A 20,645-nucleotide genomic window follows, 5' to 3' on the forward strand; every position below is an offset into this window, starting at 1 on the left:
AAGTTCTCTATTCTTTCAAGTTACTATTATTGATTTGATCCCATACAACCAAAAAACCAAACTCGTTGCCATCAAGTCAATTCTGACTCATAGCGACCCTATAGGACGGAGTAGAACTGCCCCATAGGGTTTCCAAGGAGCAGCTGGTAGATTTGAACTGCTGACCTTTTGGTTAGCAGCTGAATGCTTAACCACTGCGACACCAGGGCTCCTGATCCCTTAATAAAAAAATCCCTTATAGATAGTTCTTAAAAGAGCCCAGCACTCAAGGCAGACATTCTTTCTTTACAAATTAAGCTAAACAACTGTTTGGTTAAAGAAGACTTCAGGGGCTATTTTTAGTAGATGGTATATACTCATTTTAACTTGATTATATCTGCAAAGACACCATTTGTAAATAAGTTTAGTTCACAGATATGAGGGGTTAGGACTTCACCATATTTTTGGGGGGGACAAAATTCAGTCTACACCATTTTCTCCCACCGATTTTAAAGTCCACCTTTTAAATCTACCAAATTCTTGTACGTACTTGGGTATACGTTGCTTCCTAGCACAGTGAGTAATTAAGGTCATAAATTCTGAGGCTGGAAAACCTGGTTTGATTCCAGACTCACCTCTAATTAACAATATAACCTTGGCCTCCTCTTCTGAAAAACAGAGTGTTGGAAGGACCAAGTTAAGTTAATCCACGTAGCATGCTTGAAACAGAGCCTATATATAACGAGCACTCTAACTAACCTATTTTGGGGCTTTCTAATCTCTTCCATAGTTTTGTCTGTCTGATTCTGAGCTAGTACTGCACTGTTTTGATTACTATAGCTTTAGGAAACCCTGGTGGAGTAGTGGTTCAGTGCTACGGTTGCTAATTAAAAGGTCAGCGGTTTGAATCCACCAGGTGCTCCTTGGAAACTCTACGGGGCGGCTCTACTCTGTCCTATAGGGTCACTATGAGTCGGAATAGACTCGACGGCAATGGGTATGATATGCTTTAAAGTTCGATAGAGCTCATTCCCCTCTCGTTTCTCTGCTTTTTCAGAATTTTTCTTGCTTATTTTATTTATTTACTTTCTAGATTTACTTTTCTATTTGAACTTTAGAATCAGCTTGCCTGGTTTGTGTGGGAATCAAGTAAAATTTAGAGATTAATTTAGGAAGCATTGACATACTTATAATGCCACATCTTCCTAGCTGAGAATGCGGTAGGCCTGACGGCGTATTTCTAAGGCCGATGTCCCCTTTGCAGTTTCACCAAGGGTAGATGGACCTGCTTCTCTTCCATTCTGAACTGCTTTGTTCACAGCGACAAGGGAGCTGGACCAGTCTGTGTGTGTTTGTGCGTGTGTGTGTGTGTGCATGTGTGTGTACACAGCCATGGCTCGTGCATGTGGGGGAAGGGAGTTAGGCTTGAGCTTGGGTAGCCTGTGGGGAGCTGTGGGAAGAGGGGACTTTGGAGACTTTATAAAAATGTGTCTTGGCAGTATAACATGCTCACAGAAGAGTGTGCTCAGTGTAAATGATGAATTTCACAAGCTGAAAATACCCACGCAACCACCATGCACAGGACATAACCAGCCCCTGGAAGCCTCCCTTGTGTCCCCTTCCAACAACCACTCCCTACTATGCCTCCACTTCGCAACTTTTTAAATCTTTAGCTTTGCTTCCTCATGTCTAAGGGATAACCCCTCACCTTCATCAGGGTAGAGAGTGGAAGCAGGGAGTTGAGGGACAGTGGGAGGGCAGTTGGTGGATATGGTTTGCCATGGGATTGGGCAGCATATATCAGAAGTCTTCTTGATGCCCTCCTTTTCCCCTCCACAAACTCTGAAAGGACCCTGACTGTGGACCAGGATCCTGGCTAGACACCAAGGCTATGTTCAGATATGGGAAAGCAGGACACCTTCGTGGCATACCTGGGAAGGCAGCAGGCCAGGGGGCAATCTCCGACCGAGAGTCCTAGAGCCCAGGGTTCTAGTCCTGGCTACACCACTACACTCCTGGCGTGTGACTTCTGGGCCCTGGGTTTCCTTGTCTATAAAACTGAACAGGTTAGCCAGAATCATCCTTAATGGCCCTTTGCTGTTATTAGTTGCCATCCAGTCGGCTCCAACTTATGGCAACCCTGTGTACAAGAGAACAAAACATTGCCTGATCCTGCACCACCTTTACGATCATCGGTATTCTCAAGAGCATTGTTCGGTCATTGTGTATTTGGAGTGCCTTGTGTCTTAGTCATCTAGTGCTGCTGTAACAGAAATACCACAGGTGGATGGCTTTAACAAACAGATTTATTCTCTCACAGTTGAGGAGGCTAGAAGTTCAAATTCAGGGCACCAGTTCTAGGGGAAGGCTTTCTCTCTCTGTTGGCTCTGGGGGAAGGTCTTGGCATCAATTTTCCCCTGGTCTAGGAGCTTCTCAGCACAGGGACCCTGGGACCAAAGGACACACTCCACTCCCTGCTCTTCTTTCTTGTTGGTAGGAGGTCCTTCCTCTCTGCTCGCTTCTCTCTCCTTTTATTTCTTATAAGATAAAAGGTGTGACTCAAGCAAGAGAGGTGCATCCCACCCTAACCCTCATTAACATAACCTAATCATCCCTCATTAATATAATGGGTGACTCACTCCCAAATGGTAACATATCCACAGGCATAGAGGCTAGGATTTACAACACCTAATTACATCAGATCCCCAAGGGAAGGACAACCGCACAATATTGGGAATCATGCCCTAGCCAAGTTGACAAAAATTTTGGGGGGACACAATTCAAGCCATGATACCTTCCAACCTAGAGGGCTCATCTTCCACCACTGTATCATATAGTATTTTCTTGTGATCCATAAGGTTTTCATTGGTTAATTTTCAGAAGCAGACTTCCAGGCCTTTCTTCCTAGTCTGAGTCTGGAAGCTCTTCTGAAACCTGTTCATCATGGGTGACACTGTTGGTATTTAAAACACCAACAGTGCCATAACTCCCAGCATCATAGCAACACACAAGCCAGCACAGTATGACAAACCTACCAATGGGTGGTGGTAGGGGTCCTTGCAGTCCTAAAATAGTGATCTGATCCTTATCTGGGCACCCACACCATGGCTGTAGCTGAGCCCCTCCTTTAAACTCTATTAGGACCAAAGGCTTTGTGTGTGTTCATTTGTGTACATGGGCGTCTTCCTCCCTGCTCTGCTCAGTCCTGCCTTTAATCTCTTTATTTCTCAATCTCCTGGGGGTTAGGTGGGGGCAGGGGAGTTGGATTGTTTGCTCTCTGTTAGATTTCTCTCCCTCTAATTAGTTCATAATCTCTGAGAGGTGACCCAGGCCAGATCTTCTTGGACCAGGGCCAGGTGGTTATCTCTGATGCTACCAGGGGAGGATTAAATGCTTTTCTCTTGAGGAGTTGGTCACACATGCAGGTCTCTGAGTCAGCAGCCAGCATTATCTTTTTATGGGTCCAGAGCAGCTGCCCAGGCCCTCCCTCCAAGCAGTATCTTGTCTGAGGTGTAGATGGGGAGGAAGGCTGAGCCAAGGTAAATACTGACTCTGCCAAATACAAGACAAATACAATCAGGTACGAGATGTACATTAGCGGGAGAGGAGGGGACAGGGGCCTGCTGGCAGGAACCACGAGCTGAGAAGAGGGAGCTGTGGAAGTGGTGGGGCCTGGAGCAGACTTAGAGAAGGTGGCGGGGCTTGGCCTACAGCGGGGGTCTGGACTTGCTGTGGCCTTCTTGCCTTGCCCTACTGACAGTGGAGGGCTGGGCATAAAGGTAGCATGGGCACCCCCTCCAGAATTTAGAAGACCTGAAGGGGCCCATGCTGTGGGATGAGCTGGTGAGAGCATGGCATTGGGACTCAGCGTGCCATAGGGTAGAGGGAGAAAGGTCGGGGTGCTTGGCACCTGACTCAGGAGTGAGACCGCCGAGGTACTGACGAGGTATGGCTGGACTGCGTGTGAGGAGGGCCTACTCTCTCCCTCAAACCTCAACGTACCCCTTAAACCTCAGGACTCCCCTCCCCAGGTATCTATGGAGAGAGGAAGAGAGAAGGGCTGGTGGGCAGCTCAGAGGAAGGGAGCTGGCCCCCAGGAGAGAGAGGCTTTGGCCAGACTTACCTAGATCCAATGCAGATTCCATCTCTAGATAGCTGTGTGAATTTGGGCAAGTTCCTTAACCTCTCTGAGCTTCTGTTGCCGCAGTACTGCTGTGGGGGTCAGACCCCCTCCTGAGTAGGGCTACTGTGGGGAGTGGAGAGCTCTGAGGTAAAGCGCCTGGCAAGTGGCGAGTGCTGTGTAAGTGGTAATGATTCTCATGATTAGTGGTACAGTGGGAGTTAGGAAACTGAGGTCAGTCCTTGGATGGAGAATGAAGGGGGAGGGGACAGAGAACTCTGGGGGTTTGTCCTCCACCCCAGTGGACCAAATTCTGCATTCATTTCCTTTTGGACTTCAGGTACCCACATTCTTCTTCTTCCAGAGACTTCTCTCCTTGGCACCACCTCCTTTCCAATCAAGAAGAGAGGATCTTTGGTTCCTCTGTGACCCCTTTTGTAACCTGCACCTCTGCAACCCAGAGGCTGCGTGAGCTGGAGGCTGCCCTGCGCTGCCAGCTGGTCCCCCAGCGGAACCCCGTGTCCCTGCTCAGAAACAGGCAGCAGGATTAGCAGGCACTGGCTAAGCTCGTGGCCGCAGTGGCGCTGGGCAGCTGGTTCGCCACTTACATAAACGGGCCAGGAAGTTGAACTTGTTTTTGCTGGCAAAAGCAACAGCAGGCTGCAAGAGAGTTGAGAAATATGTGTCTCTGTGTGCGTGTTTTTCTCTGGCTATTGACATTTGTAAGTTTACTTGAAGAGGGGACAAAGTAAAAAAATCAACAAAGCCGTTTGGATTTCTGGTATCCAACCTTAGGGCCCCTGGGAAAGAGCTCGGCTTCCCAGAGCTGGGCTGCCAAGTCTCCAGCTTGAGGGGTGTCTCTGTGGTGGCGGCACGCCCCAGGGAGCTGGAATTACATGGACCTCAGGGCAGGGAGTCCTGGGATTATTTGCTGGGATTTATTAAAACCTAGATTCTCTTCCCCTTGAAGAATGGGAGGTGAAGGAGGTTGTGGGAATTTCCCTTCCCTAGGGAACTTCCCTTCCCTTAGAGTCCTCCAGAAGGAGCCCTGGTGGCGCAGTGGTTAAGCTTGGCTGGTAACCGAAAGAAGGGTTCGCGGTTCGAACCCACCAGCTGATCCACAGGAGAAAGATGTAGCAGTCTGCTTCTATGAAGGTTACAGCCTTGGAAACCCTCTAGGGCAGTCCTACTCTGTCCTATAGGGTTGTTTTGAGTCAGAATCCACTCAATACCCATAGGTTGGGCTGGTTTTGGTTATAGCTCTCCAGGGGCAGAAGAAGTGGTTGTCTGCAGGCCAGGAGGACCTGGCCATCATCCCTCTGCAAACGTCAACTATTAAATAATAAATCCATAAATTAATTGGGTATTTCATGCTGGGGTATTGAGATAAACAGACATGCTTCCTGCCCTCTGAGAGCTAATGATGCTGCGTAATGGAATTCTAGACCATGGGAGTTCTAGACCATGGGAGTGGGGACAGGCAGGGACCTTCAGATCAGAGTCTAAACCCTCCTTTCACAGAGAAGGCATCTGAGGCTCTGCCGGGGGGTGGTGGCACGCCCAAGGCCCCCTGTGAGTCACGGGCAAGGTCAGGACTAGAACTCGGGTCTCCTGCCTCAACACAGAGTGGTTTCCTCCATGCCAGGCTGCTACCTGCGCTTAGAGACATACTTTATATGAAATAACAGATCAAAGCAAGACTGTACATTTGTGTCAGCCCAACCCCCCCCAGTTAACAGTGACTAAACTGAGACTGGCCAGTCAGATGTCAGGCACATTTGATGATGGAGGAGAAGCTTTGGGAAGATTTATTTTCAGGAGGCTGTGTTGCCTCCATTTCCAACTCCCCTTTGAGCTCCCCACCTCCCCAATTCCTGACTCTGCAATGCTTTATGATGCACTAGGAGCCTGGGAAGGAGCCCTAACTGAAAGGTTGGCAGTTCAAACCCATCCAGAGGCTCCACAGGAGGCAGACCCAGCAGTCTGCTTCTGTAAAGATTACAGCCTAGAAAACCCTATGGGACAGTTCTACAGTGTCACATTGGTTCACTGTGAGCCAAAATTCAGCTCAACAGCACCTAACAACGGAATCCCGGGGGCAGTTGGTTTGTTCGCAAGGTGATCAGAAGGTAAACAGAAGCAAGAAGCAGTGTCTGGTCCTGTCCTGGAGGCTGTTGGGGTTGGAGGTGGAAGTGGGTGGGCACTGAGCCTGCACATACCTTTAACCTTTGCCTAGAGCTGGCTCTAATTGCCTTAGAGGGTGCTCCTGACCCTCCATGTTCTGACTCAAACCCTGTCTCTCAGAGCTCCTGTCTCCCTCCTTACTGTGTTTCAGACCTCCAGACACCTGCTCTTTCCATAACTGCCCTATACGACTCTCACTACTTGATGCCTTTACACATACTGTTCCCTCTTTATGGAATGCCGTTCCCTGCAGCCTCCTTCATCAAACTCCTACTCATTTCTCAAGGCCCAATTCAAATCTCCCTTGCCCTGAGCCCCTCACTTTTAGAATGACTTGTTTTTCCTCTTGGCTCCCCCAGTATGTCAGGGATATTTATATCAAGGTGACCTGTATTACAGGTAGTTTTAAGCTCTCTACAGGGTTTTGTGAGGATCAAAGAAGATCAAGATGTGGAAAGGCTGAGAAGGGTGCCAGCACATAGTAGGTGTTCAGTAACTGCTTGACTGGGAGCATCTGGCCTTGCACATAATGGTTGCACAAAAAATTCTTGAATTCTTGAGGAGGGGACAGGCGCAGGCTCACAATCCTGGCTCTAAAGGGCTAAGCGGTTGCTTAAGGGCAGATGTTAAATTGTGTGCTCTTTGCTAAATGTCAGGGTGCGCTGCCCAGCTATGCCCCACCCCCATTCCCTACTCTCTGTCCCCCCATCCTCCCCACCCCACTCAATCTCCCAGGGCCTGCTGTGTTAGGCCTGTCAGCCCAATAGATGGTAGACGGCGTGGGAATTGCTCCCCAGAGAATTGCTCCAGCCATCTCAAAGAACAGAAGGAGTGCTCTCAGGAACACCCTCTGCATCTGTTTACCTGCTATGTCTCTTTTTCTGTCCCTTCTCTTTCGGCGGGGCCACTTGGGGAGAGCCTGGGCAGACTTCAAAGGAACAGAGAAACAGAGACAGATGGAGGGAATCAAGGCCAAGCCCAGGGCTGGTGACTTCATGTCCATCAGGGATCCGGCTGCAGGGGAGGGATGGGCCCTGCGAGGGCGGGGTGCTCACTGTCCTGGAAGGAGCTCTGGAAGCTGTTTGTCCTGCACAATCTATCCTTCACCCGTCCCTATTCCCAGTGCCATTGTGCTCTGCCCCACTCCTCCCTAGATGTCGCCCCTCCCTAGTTATCATATCTAGAACCCTTCCTAGATATGATAACTCAGAGAGACCTAGGCTATGTAGCTTTTCGGTTTTAAATATGTATTGGCGTAGTGGTTAAGTGCTGCAAACCAAGAGGTCGGCAGTTCAAATCCGCCAGGCTCGCTCCTTGGAAACTACGGGGCAGCTCTACTCTATCCTATAGGGTCACTATGAGTTGGAATCGACTTGAAGGCAGTGGGTTTGGTTTTTTTTTTTTTGATATATATATATATATATCTTTCATTATAAGAGTAATACACACAGCTTATAGAAAAACTCAAGAACTACAGAGAGATAAAAGGAAGGAAAATAAATCACCTTTAGTCCTACTATTTTAAGAAGGGAACAAAGGTACCAGGAGGGCGCTTCTGTGAACATCAGTTCTTCAAGTCGCTATGAGTCCTTGAGGCACCCACATGTGGGGTGGGAACTCCCAGTGAAATGGGCACTGACTCAGAGATTCGGGCCAGGAGACACAGGAGTGGGTGGGGAGGGGCAGCACTGCCTACTCTGACTTAGCAAGTATATTTTCTTAATACCTTTCCTCTGTATTTTATTGATTACTCTGCATATAGTGATTTTAAAAGCATAGTTAACACAGCGTCTTTCACAGGTTCTAGAAGAGATATATTACGAAGAAAGGCTTGTAACACACAATACTGGCCACTGGGTGGTTTGTAATTAACTATCCCCCATTAAAAAAATCCTAGTGACTCAATTTTAAGGATTCGGAAAACCATTACTCAAGTTCCTTGGCAGTGGAAGTGGCCATTATGTTACTCCCTGCAGCTCTGCTTTTGTGGAAGAGGGAAGAAGTGTTTTTATTGGTATTTCTCTGAGCTGTCCAAATACTTTGGCCATTGTTAGCAAGTCCAGGAACAGAACAGCCCTGCTATTGTTCAGACTGGTCACTAAACATGGAAGGAGCTTCCATATCTGACCGGGGAGTGAAGGAAGTGAAACATATTTCCTGGAATTGGCAAAGGGAGAAGCAGAAAACTCTTCCTCTGGCTCCAGGACTCCTGTTTTCTTTCCTCAGCATCCCCCACTTATGATGAGCTGGCTTCTCAGATCTCCAGTGTAGGACCTGCTCATGCATGACACTAGGGGGCGCCACCTAGACCCCTGAGTCCCCTCTGAATAGTGCTTCTGGGAGTTTTCAGCGTGGAGGCCTTTTAGGAGCTCTGCCTTAAAGAAACATTTATTAAGCAGCTGTTGAGTTTATTAAAGGAGCCTCTGAGTGGTGCAGATGGTTAAGTGCTTGATCACTAACTGAAAAGTTGGTAGTTTGAATCTCCACCCACAGGCACCTCAGAAGAAGGACCTGGTAGTCTACTTCCAAAAGGCCACAGCCATTGAAAACCCTATAGAGTGCAGTTCTACTGTGAAACATATGGGGTCGCTATAAGTCGAAACTGACAGCACGTGGTGGTGGTGGTGGAGTTTATTAAGCACCTACTGAGTTCCCCAGTAAGTGCTAGGAGATTGTGGGTGGGGACCTGTGCTCCAAAAGTCACATACAAGAAAGTTGACAGCCATACTCGCTGATGTGGCAAAACACTGGAACTGACCCAAACCTCCCTTAACAGGAGAATTGTATATTTGCATGATGGAATATTACACAGCAGTGAAAATGAATGAACTATAAACCAAGAAAACAAACCAGTTACTGTCTGGTTGCTTCCAACTCATGGCAATCCTGTGTGTGTCTGAGTAGAATGTGCTCCATAGGGTTTTCAGTGGCTGATTTTTTTGGAAGTAGATTGCCAGACCTTTCTTCCGAGATACCTCTTGGTGGACTCATACCTCCAGCCTTCAGGGTAGCAGCCAAGTGTGCTTTTTGCACTACCCAGCGACTCTGAAGAACTATACTCACATGCAAATGAATCACAGAAACATAATAAATGAAAAAAGCATGTCACAGAGGACTACATACAAACCATTTTTATAAAGCTCAAAAGCCAATGTTAACAGACATAGGGATACATTGTTGGTAAACCTAAGAGAATGACAAGCAAAAACTGTAGTGTTGTGTAGGTGGGGAGGCTGGGGTAATGGTAGCACAGAAGGACCTTCAGAGACAACAATCCTTTTAGGTTTTAGGTTAGTGGAAGGTTCATGGGTGGTTTTTTTATGCTTCATAACTTTCATGGACATTATGTATATTAATTTGCGTGTGTCAGATATTATGTAATACATTTCAAAACAATGTTGGAAATACCGGAAATATATTATGAAAGGCATGCCATAATTACGGGTTTTTATGATTCTTTTCGTCCCTGGGCGTTGCACATGGTTAGCACCCTTTAGAGGTATGAGTCCACACGGAGACACCCTGGGAGAAAGGCCTGGCGACCTACTTCCAAAAAATCAGCCGCTGAAAACCTGGAGCACAGTTCTACTTTGACACACACGGGTTGTCTGGAGTCAGCTCATAGGCAATCGGTTGGTTTATGACTCTTAAGCCTCCTGGGTATGGAAGCCCTCCTATTACTCTCAGTCGACTTCTAAGGACTGGGATTTTGCCAGTGTTAAGGGAACACTGTGTCCTCTGTTCCGGCTCTGCAGCAGCCAATGTGTTTTACTTCTGTCCTGAAGGGCAGGGTCTTGCTGATGCCTGACTGTGCACTCTTCATCCTGAGCACACCTGGCGTCTGCCTCCTGGTGTGTCCCTGAATGTTTGTTGAATGTAGGAGAGTAGGAGGGCCTGCCTTCCTTGCCCTCTGTGGTGGAAAGTGAGGCCAGAGGAGTCTAAGGAGCCTGCACAAATTTACCTGGCTGCTCAGTGAGATTCAGCCAGTGGCTGAATCACCAAGGCTCTGGTGGCAAAGAGAGAAAACCTGAGATGAGACCAGCTGCCACTGTGCCTTGTGGCTGCCCCGTGTCTGCATCCTTGGGGCAGGGGGTGCCAGGATGGAGGGCACTGGCACCAAGTGGTCAAGTGAGAAGGATGTTCAAGGGTGTCTGTGTGGCAGGCAGGGCTCGATGCAGGGTGGAAGGTGTCTCTTCCTCTTTGCTGCCTGTGTCCCTGGTCCCTGGACTGTGGCCAATGGTCAGTCTGGACAGCCAGCCCTCCAGCTTTGGGAGAGTTATCGCCTGGGGACGTTATTGCCTGAGCCCCTCCTCTTTGCGTGCTGCCTTGGATGGAGTGGGAGGAAGGACAGTCTGTCTGCCAACTATGAGATAAGAACGCCTCCTCCCAAGGAAGAAGGCTTGAGAGAGACACTTGTGCTTGCCCTCTGGTCTCAGGAGTACAGGCGGGAGGCTGAGGTCAGGGCTCAGACAGCTGCAGGGTCTTTCTGAAATCTTTGGCCAGATTTCTTGCAGCTGCTTGATAGTGAATGGGCCACACATTTGGTTTGAAAGACCAAGTATGCTTCCCGTGAAAACTGGCTGTATTCCCTGGCCTCAGTTCCCTCAGCTGGTCAGACTACTTAATTGGCTAATAATTAGTCCAAGGTGGCTGGACTGATTTATATCTTGTTGTTGTTACAGCCCCATATGTGCAGGCTAGAGCTGCTCCATAGGGTTTTTAGGGCTGTTACCTTTCGGAAGCAGATTGCCAGGCCTGCCTTCTGAGGTGCCTCTTTCTATCTTAGAGTCTGCAGTGGTTAAGCATTTGGCTGCTACCCAAAAGGACAGCAGTTCAAATCTACTAGCCACTCCTTGGAAACCCGATGGGGCAGTTCTACTCTGTCCCATAGCGTTGTTATGAGTTGGAATCGACGGCAACAGGTTTTTTTTTTTTTTTTTTAATGAATCTTAAGACCTATTCTCAAACCAAGACGAAATACTGTGTATTTGCTCCTTTAATTTTTAATCTCCTTTTCTTTGAGTAGCACACGCACACAATTTTTTCATGGGGTGGGGAGAGTATTTGTTCTTTCTTACCTTCCAATTTGGTCCCTAGAATAAAAATAGCATTGTCCTCAGTGGTTGAGTAGGGAGTTCTAGGGTAGTTCAGGGAGCACTGAAGAAGGAGTCTAAGACCTGCTGTGCATTCCAGCTCTGCAACTATCTTGGTGGTCTTGGGCAAGTCTGTGTCTTGTGCCTTAGTCACCAACTGTAAAATGGACCATCGTATCGTGGAGACCCTGTGATTCTGAGACTCCCTGTATGCTTGTGTATCTTGTGAATCCCCCTGGTCCCTGGCATTCATTCATACCTGCATTCCTTCATTCACACATTCATCAAGTACTCCTGGGCCACACGATGTGCAGGGCAGCATTCTAGGCACTGGAATATAATGGAAAACAAAGGAGGGTGTCTGCCTCATGGCGCTTAGAGTCTTGAGGGGCAGACAGACATGGAATTGGTAATTATACAGCAATTCCTGTTGAGTGGCACGATGGAGAAGGTAGCACTTAATGGGGCCTAATCCAGTTGTGGGGACAAGGAAGGCCTCGGAGAGGAGATGCTTAGGCTGAGACCTGAAATAGGAGGAATTAGCATGAGGGCGGGAGGGAAGGACTCCTTCCTTCTAAGGTGAAGTCAGGAGAGAGGAGGCTGTGAAGGCCTGCGAGGCCTGGTGGGCTGCACCAAAGAGCTTGGACTTTATCCTGTGGATGGTGGCAGGCCTTGAAGGGTTTTCTAATCAAAGGAGTGGGGTGGCCTGATCATTACTTAAGAAGGCTCACTCAGGGTGGAGAGGGCCAGGGTGGGGCAGGAGGCCACTGGGGGGCTGTTGCTGTAATCCAGGTGGCGGTGACGGTGGCCTGGGCCAGGGTGGTGGCTGTGGAGGTGGGCAACAGTGGATGGACTTGAGACATGTTTACTACTGGGCTTGTTGTGGGTTCCCAAAATCAGAAACGAATTCTCCTCTTGCAGTTACTGTGGGCTTACTGAATGTATCCTTCATCCCCAGAGGTGGCGAATGATGGGCTGACCAGCCTGCCAGGGGCTGGCGTTACCCTGACCTGCCCAGAAGTGGAGCCAGGAGACAATGCCACCGTTCACTGGACATTCAGGAGTCAGATTGTGGGCTCACCTGAAGGCAGACAGGCCGGCGTGGGGAGGAGGCTGCTTCTGAAGTCGGTGCAGCTCAGTGACTCTGGAAACTATTCCTGCTACCAGGATGGCCGCCCAGCTGGGACTGTGCGCCTGCTGGTGGAGGGTGAGTGGTGTCCTCCGAGCTCTGGGAGACAGCTGCAGTGCCTTAAGAAACACGCTCTGTGCATTCCAGAGAGATTCCCTGCTTGACCCTTTACATTCCTGTTATTTCCTTGACCCAAGAATTTCAGGGAAAGGTCTCCTGGAGCCTGCCAGGGAGTTGCTGGTAGAGATTCCTGCTGGGAAGAGGCATCTGGCTGTGGGGAATGCCACGGGCTGGCCTCTGTTAGAGCTTATGGTGGATTTGTTAATACATGGGGCCCAGAGCCAGGCAGCCTGGGTTTGAATCCTCCCTCACGTACAGCCTGACTTCTCTGTCCCTCAGTGTTTTATCTGGTGAAATAAGGTTAACGTTATTACTTTACCTCAGAATTGCTGCAAAGATTAAATGAACGTAATTATATGTGTGTGTATGTGTGTGACATACACACACATATATGGTGCTTAAAACTGTACACAACATATGCTGACCTCTTAAATTAGCTATTCTTGTTTTTAGAATTAACAGGTTCTTAGCTCTCTCACATCTAGATGAAGGGGCAGGAGAAAGACTTCATAGAGCCAGACGCCCTGTGTGCCAAGCTCTGTGCTAAGCACTTTCTTACTTGGCATCTCATGTAATTCTCTCAAAGACCAGTGAGGGAAAGCAGTATTATTACTATTTTTAAATTTTATAGATAAGGAAACTGAAGAGAGATTGGGACATATTCACAGCCACACAGCCAGATCCACGGGACTCCAAAGCCCTCGTTCTTTTCAGTCAGTCATCCCCTCAGGCCCCTTTAGACAAGTTAGCCTCCAGGGCGCCTCTCTTCCCTTGCCCAGCATCCCAATTCTCAACCTGAAAGGAGGACTTTGTTGATCTTGAATTTCCAGCCATAGTTAGGGCGGTCTGTGGCTGCTTTTGGCTATGGTGTCCTGAGTCATGACCAATGCCACCCCCCACAGAAGGGAGGCTACACTGCCCCGCCCTGTCTGTCTCCTCACGCCTAATGTGCTCTGCTCTGTTTCAGCCCCTCCCGAGAAGCCCCAGATCTCCTGCTTCCAGAAGAGCCCCATCAGCAGTGTTCGGTGTGAATGGAGTCCTCGCAGCGCTCCCTCCCCAACGACCAGAGCCGTGTTGTTGGTGAGGAAGTCGTAAGTATCTTGGGCTGGGGGCTTTGTTGATAGCAACTCCATCTTTACTGAGGCCCCCAGAGGGGTGGTGGGGTGGTGGGGGGTTGGCCAGAGATTCTAAAATTTTTTCTTTAGAAAGTCATTCTTTTGGTTTAAGGAGGAGGGAATGAGAGAAGAAATTGAGACATTTGCCTGCCTGCCCTGTACTAGACACCATGCCCCAGCAACTTTGCCCCATTGACTCAATTGAACTGTCGCATCAGTCCTGGGAAGTGCATGTTATTTTTCTCATTTAACAGAAGAAGAAACTGAGATTCATAGAGGTTCATTAACTTGTCTAAGATTAGCTAGCTAGTAAGTAGTTCTGCTGGGACTTAAACCCTAGTCTGTCTGATTTCATTCAAAGTCCAAAGATTTTGGGCGTTGCTCTGGAGAAAATGCAGACCTCCCTGGGAGGGGGGCAGTACAGCCAGCCCACTCTCAGTGTCCAGGCTATTTCCACTATAAAAGCAGGAGAGGAAGTGGTGGTGAGGCGGGCAGAGGGAGCTGGGGGCGGTGGGGCAGGAGGTCACTCCTGCTGGGGGTCCCTGGTCTTTGGAGCTTCTTTACCCAGCCTACAAAGTGGAGAGACCTGGGATGAATCCAGGCATGGATATAGGACTGGAAGATGCCGAAAACAAATAACTCCTTCTCTGTAGTTTTCCCTGTCTCCATCCAAGAGTCAAGGTCCCTTTGGTTCAGATGCTTGTAATTGGTTACGAGCCATCAGTCATCAGAGCATCCAAATCAGAGCAGTGACTTCAACAGATCGGTTTGACTTCCACTTGTGTTTGTCCCTAGAGAGACTGTAGGTATAACCCATTGCCATTGAGTCGATTCCGACTCATAGCGACCGTGTAGAACAGAGTAGGGCTGCTCCATAGGGTTTCCAAGGAGCAGCTGGTAAATTTGAACTGCTGACCTTTTGGTTAGCAGCTAAACTCTTAACCACCACACCGCCAGGTCCCCAGTCTCTAGGTGGCCTGGTAGTAATATTTGTGTCCTGGCCCCTATGCAGAAATTATTAGTTACCCATCTGCAGATGATACCCAGTTAGTTACCCAGTGCTGTCGAGTCGATTCCGACTCATAGCAACCCTATAGGACAGTGTAGAACTGCCCCATAGAGTTTCCAAGGAGAACCTGGTGGATTCAAACTGCTGACCCTTTGGTTAGCAGCTGTAGCACTTAACCACTACACCACCAGGGTTTCCACAAATGATACAGCCGCCATTAAGACTGTTAGCTCACACCCCAAGTAGGGGAGACCAGAAGTCACAACCCAAAGCTGGGTTTGAGTGTAAATTATTTGGAACCTGGGAAGCATTCTTCCTTAGACAGGACGTTCCACACAGTGCCCGGCAGCTTCCCAGACCAGCCCATCCACCTCAGCTAGAACACTTGAGTGTTGTCAGTGATAATGGAAAGAACAAGGTATTTAGCTCACACCCTCCTCCTGCCCCAGCCTCAGGGTCTTCCAGCCTCCTCCAGGCCTGCAGGATGTCCACTGTCAATATGGTGGCTACTGAGGTCTTCAAACTGAGAAACTGGGAGGGAGAGCAACTGAGAGCCTCAGGGACTCTGGAATCTACTGAGGACCCACTGAGCTGGGGCTGCTGGGGGCATGAAACAAGTCTCCAGAAAGAGATTTCTTTGTGTTCTGCTTTGTCTCTAGGTGTGTGCATATGTCCACACCCAACTGTGCTCCCTTCCTCATTCATTCAACAAGCTGTGGGCACTGTGGGCCAGGCACTGTGCTGGGGCTTTGGGAGAGGCATGAGGGGAGTGAGACTCCAAGGAGGGGGGGCACACGTGTAAACGGGCTGCTGACCCCACTTTCTTGGTGTTAGGTGGGATGGAAGCCTGGGTGGTGCTGGAGGGAGGGAAGAGGGAGGGTTGAAGGAGGTTTCACTAAAGGAAAGAGTTCCTTCCATGGGCTGGGCTCAGAGTTCAAACCCAAGGCAGAGGTTGGTGACGACCGCCAGTGTCAGGGTGGGTGGCTTTGGAGGCCTCACGTGCTCATATATGTCACAAGTGGGTGAAACCCCAGGCTGTCTGACTCACCTACATGTCTTCAGTTACCCGGAATCCTTTTCTGGGTTCACCTGCCAGAAATGCTGTCTCCTCCCTGCCCTCTAGCACTTTGTGTTTCTGGGGCTTTTTCTATTGGCTGTGACAGTCATCTGAGGGCAAGGCTTTTTTATTAGTGCCTTGAGGCTGGGGCGAGCCCTTTCTTAATTCATTTCTGAGCCCCCACCACAGTGCCAGGAGCACAGGACCTGGCACTGAGCAGGAACTCGTGAACTGTCCCATGCTGAAGTGATTGGCAGAGACTTTGCCAGGTACAGGAAACCCCGGTGGTGTACTGGTTAATTGCTGTGGCTGCTAATCAAAAGTTCGGCAGTTGGAATCCACCAGGTGCTCCTTGGAAACTCTTTGGGGCTGTTCTACTCTGTCCTATAAGGTCGCTAGGAGTCGGAATCAACTGACGGCAATGGGTTTTTTTTTTTGGCATGCCAGGTGCAGGGGCGGGTTACTCAGTAAGCAATTTAAGCACCGACTGACTTGTGCTTATTTACTAATCTGTAGTGACCAATTTCACATGGGCTTCATCTTGGAAGTGGTGAAACCCATGTGAAATTGGTCACTACAGTTTAGTAAGTAAGCACAAGTAAGCCCGTGCTTACCTTGCTTACTTGGTAATCCGTCTCTCTCAGAGTTTGTAAATTTGAAAAGAGGCTTTGATTCTGTAGGAAGGTGCTGTGGGGTTGGCAGAGAGACAGATGCCAGTCATACCTAGAAGTAGAATTTCTGATGTAAAAAAAAAAAAAAAAAGTGAAATTGTTCACTACAGATGACCTGGTAAGCAAGGCAAGCACTGGGTTTACCTTGTCTATTGGATAATCCCCCCACCTCCCCCCGGCCAAGTGCTAAACTAGGTGTTTCACGTGCATTTCTCAATCCTAACAAAAACCCCATGTGGTAGGTACTATAAACACTCCCATTTCCAAGTGAGAGAGAAGTTTGGAGGTTTGGAGAAGTTGAATAATTTCCTCAAGAGTATCACAAGAGCTAGTAAGTGTGGAGCTGAGATTCAAGCCCCGGTGCTAGACTTCACAGCCTGACTTCCAACCCTGGTCCTGACCTTCTCTCCCCTCTCTTGAATAAGTACAGAAGCTGATATTCATACCCTGCCCTTATTTTGTGTCCAGCAGTCATAGAAGTCTGGTAAGAGACTTCCAGGAGCCATGCCGGTATTTCCAGGAATCTCAAAAGTTCTCCTGCCAGTTGAAGGTTCCAGAAGGAGACAGCTCTCTGTACATGGTGTCCCTGTGTGTTGCCAACAGTGTCGGCAGGAATTCCAGTGGAACCCAAACATTTGAGGGTTTAAATATCTGTAAGTGAGTTTTTCCAGACCTCCCCACCCTCCAGCTGCTTTTTAAAAATTTAATTCTCAGTGCAAATGGTTAAGTGCTCCGCTACTAACTGAAAAGCTGGCGGTTTGAACCCCCCCAGAGGCACCTTGGAAGACCGGTTTGGAGATCTGCTTCTGAAAGGTCACAATCCTTGAAAACCCTATGGAGCACAGCTCTACTCTGACACACATGGGGCCACCAGGAGCCTAATAGACTTGATAGCAACTGGAGATTGGATAGACTTCTTGGAGGGGAAAGGAGGGGGCTGGTTGAGGAGTTTGATGAGCTGGTGCCTTTTGGGCTTTATTTGCTCGTAGCTCTGACTGTGGTACACCAGGGCCCTGCAAAGATGTGTGTGATGTTCATGGGGAAGTGGTCTGGGGGTTGGGGGTCGGAGCCAGGGGCTGGAAGAGCCTTCACGGGTCTCTCTCCTCTGCACCGTATTTGCAGCTGTGTAGGTGTCATGCTCTCTTTTCCCACAGTGCAGCCTGACCCACCTGTCAACATCACGGTCACTGCCATGGTCAGAAACCCCCACTGGCTCAGTGTCACCTGGCAAAACCCGCCCTCCTGGAACTCTAATTACTACCGGCTACAGTTTGAGCTCCGATACCGGGCGGAACGATCGAAGACATTCAGCACGGGGATGGTAGGTTCATCTCTCACTTCCGGACCAAAAACTGTCCCTGGATGCTTGAGGGTAGGAGAGAGGGTGCTAGGAAGAAAAAAATGGTTCTAGGTTCTGCTTTGCAACTCACTACCTGCGTGACCTTGGATTAGTCCCTTAACCTTTTTGAGTCTCAGTTGCTTCATTTATAAAGTGGTGCTAATAATGCCAGGCCGATCTCTCTTTTTTTTTTTAAGTGAGAGACTGACCTAGGAAGAGATTTGGGCTATACGTGTGTGGAGGGTGGTTGTTGATCAAGGGTCTGAGGCCTGTGGGAGTTTGTAAAAGGTTGGGGATGGGGCAGCGACTTATAGCTCAGCCAATGGAGGTTCTGAGGGCAACCCCATCTCACTCTGAGCCTCCAGGGTGGTGGGAGACTTTGGAGCATCTCTGCTCAGCTTGGTCACCCACTAGACTTAGAGAGGGAGCAGTTGAAGAGGCAGGAGATGGCCAAGGGGGCATTTGTATTCCTGTGAAGCTGCGTAACCAGCCTCGCCCAGGCCCCCTGACCCAGGGTCGCTGTGCCTCCTACCTTCAGGTCAAGGAGCACCAGAACCAGTGTGTCATCCACGACGCCTGGCGCGGCATGAGGCACGTGGTCCAGGTTCGGGCCCAGGAGGAGTTTAGGCACGGCTCGTGGAGTGAGTGGAGCCAGGAGGTCACGGGCACCCCTTGGACAGGTACTGTGGTGGGGGTGGAGGGACGAGGGGATGTCTCTGCTCTGTGACTATGTCAGTTATCTAGTGTTATGTAAATGTAACTGGTCACCCCCAAACCAGTGGCTTAAAACAGCAACCACTTATATGGCTCAAGATTTGGGAAATAAATCATCTAGCCAATTCTTCTACTGGTCATGCCTGAATTGCTAGTGCAGCTACGATCAAGTCTGATTGGTCCAAGATGACCTCACTCATATGTCTGATGGCTGGTGCTGGCTGGTGGCTGGAGCCCTTGGTTCTCCCCAGGCCTCTCAGCCCAAGCTGAAGGGGCGGGGAAACTAACTCCACAACTTGATGGCAGGAGCTGCAAAGAATCTGTGGCCATATTTAATCTGCCATAATTACTGATGCTTTTTATTTTCCAAAGATGTTAAATGTAATAATAATTGCCTTTTAGGATTACTTAAATTAGCATGTTATAGAACATGAAAAATTTCATAGAAATATGAAGATAATGGGGCCCTGGTGGCACAGTGGTTAAGAGTGTGGCTGTTAATCAAAAGATCAGCAGTTCAAATCTACCATCCGCTACTTGGAAACCCTATGGGGCAGTTCTGCTCTGTCAGGTAGGGTCCCTGTGAATCAGAATTGACTTGATGCAATGGTTTTTTTTTTTTTTTTTAATTTTTATTGTGCTTTAAGTGGAAGTTTACAAATCAAGTCAGTCTCTCATACAAAACCTTATATATTACCTTGCTGTATACTCCTAGTTGCTCTCCCCCTAAGGAGACAGTATGCTCCTTCTCTCCACCCTGTATTTCAGTGTCCATTCAGCCAGCTTCTGCCCCCTTGGCCTTCACATCTCCCCTCCAGACAGGAGCTGCTCACATAGTCTCATGTGTCTACTTGATCCAATAGGCTCACTCCTCAGCAATGGGTTTTTTTTTAATGAAAATAATAATTATCACCAGTATTCTTACCAAGTAGATAACTTTTTATCATACTTCTTTCAGTTTTCGAGGTACATTAACGTGTGTATGTGTGTATATAATATTGCGAGCATTTCCCATGTTATTAAATATTTTTTTGGAAATAGAAAAATTAATTATTGCATGATTAATGCTTTTTTTTAACTCATTGGAGTGTTTTGTTGTTTTTTAACTTATAAAATTTTTATCAAATTAATACATGCCCATGGCAAAGAAACAAAGACGACCTTATAATAACAAGCAATGGTCCCTTGCCCCACCCCATCCCATTTCCAGGCATGGAATAGAGGAAGCTATTTAACTCTTTCTGTTTCTAGTTCTTTGGTTGTTACCCTCCTTAACTCTAAATAAGAAGCTTACTTGGGTCTTTTTCTGATAATAACAACTTAAGATATTATCTATTGACTCCCTGCTATGAAAGATGAGAATGTAGTAGACTTAGACCCAATGTAGGAATCTCCCTGACCACAACGAAGAAAGTGGTCACCCAGCTTCAGCTTGAATGCCTCCAGAGATGGGGAATTTACTACCCTTTGTAGCAATGCATGGAAACCCCAGTGGCGTAGTGGTTAAGTGGCAGTTTGAATCCGCCAGGTGTTCCTTGGAAACTCTATGGGGCAGTTCTACTCTGTCCTATAGGGTTGCTATGAGTTGGAATCGACTTGACAGCACTGGGTTTTGGTTTTTTTTCTTTTTTTGGTAGCAACCCATTTCATTGCTCCCGGTGTTTGTATTGTGGAATTACTTTCAGGTTTTCTTCAGTGTCAAATCTCTCTAACATAGTAGCATACTGGTACTAGTTGCTGTCATGTCACCTCCGACTCATGGTGACCCCATGTGTGTCATGTCAGAGTAGAACTACAGCCCATAGAGTTTTCAATGACTTGTTTCTTCCACGGCACCTCTGAGTAGACTCGAACCTCCAACCTTTCAATTAGCAGTTGGGCACATTAACTTACACCACTCAGGGACTCCAAGTCTAGCAGTGTAATTGAACCACATTAGTCATTCTTAAATACCAGGCGAATAAAAAAAAAAGATCCCATCTTGGCTGGAGCAAAGGAGAATGAAGAAAACCAAAGACACGAGGGAAAGATTAGTCCTAAGGACTAATACACCACAATTACCGCAGCCCCCACCAGACTGAGCCCACAACAATTAGATGGTGGCTGGTTACCAGC

General features: G+C 48.3%; 1 protein-coding gene across 2 annotated transcripts in view; it reads left to right on the top strand.

The window, feature by feature from the left end:
• IL6R (interleukin 6 receptor) overlaps positions 1-20,645 on the top strand; it is a 60,674-nt gene that overhangs the window by 10,211 nt on the left and 29,818 nt on the right. Inside the window, exons 2-6 of one of the 2 annotated variants that reach the window (XM_064282646.1) lie at positions 12,335-12,583; positions 13,593-13,716; positions 16,946-17,130; positions 17,632-17,798; positions 18,355-18,496. In XM_064282646.1, coding sequence (XP_064138716.1) covers positions 12,335-12,583; positions 13,593-13,716; positions 16,946-17,130; positions 17,632-17,798; positions 18,355-18,496 — 867 coding nt within the window. The remainder of the gene's footprint in view (positions 1-12,334; positions 12,584-13,592; positions 13,717-16,945; positions 17,131-17,631; positions 17,799-18,354; positions 18,497-20,645) is intronic. The other variant, XM_023554017.2, reaches the window with a different exon arrangement.

Source organism: Loxodonta africana, chromosome 3, assembly GCF_030014295.1.
Source record: "Loxodonta africana isolate mLoxAfr1 chromosome 3, mLoxAfr1.hap2, whole genome shotgun sequence".
NCBI lineage: Eukaryota > Metazoa > Chordata > Mammalia > Proboscidea > Elephantidae > Loxodonta > Loxodonta africana.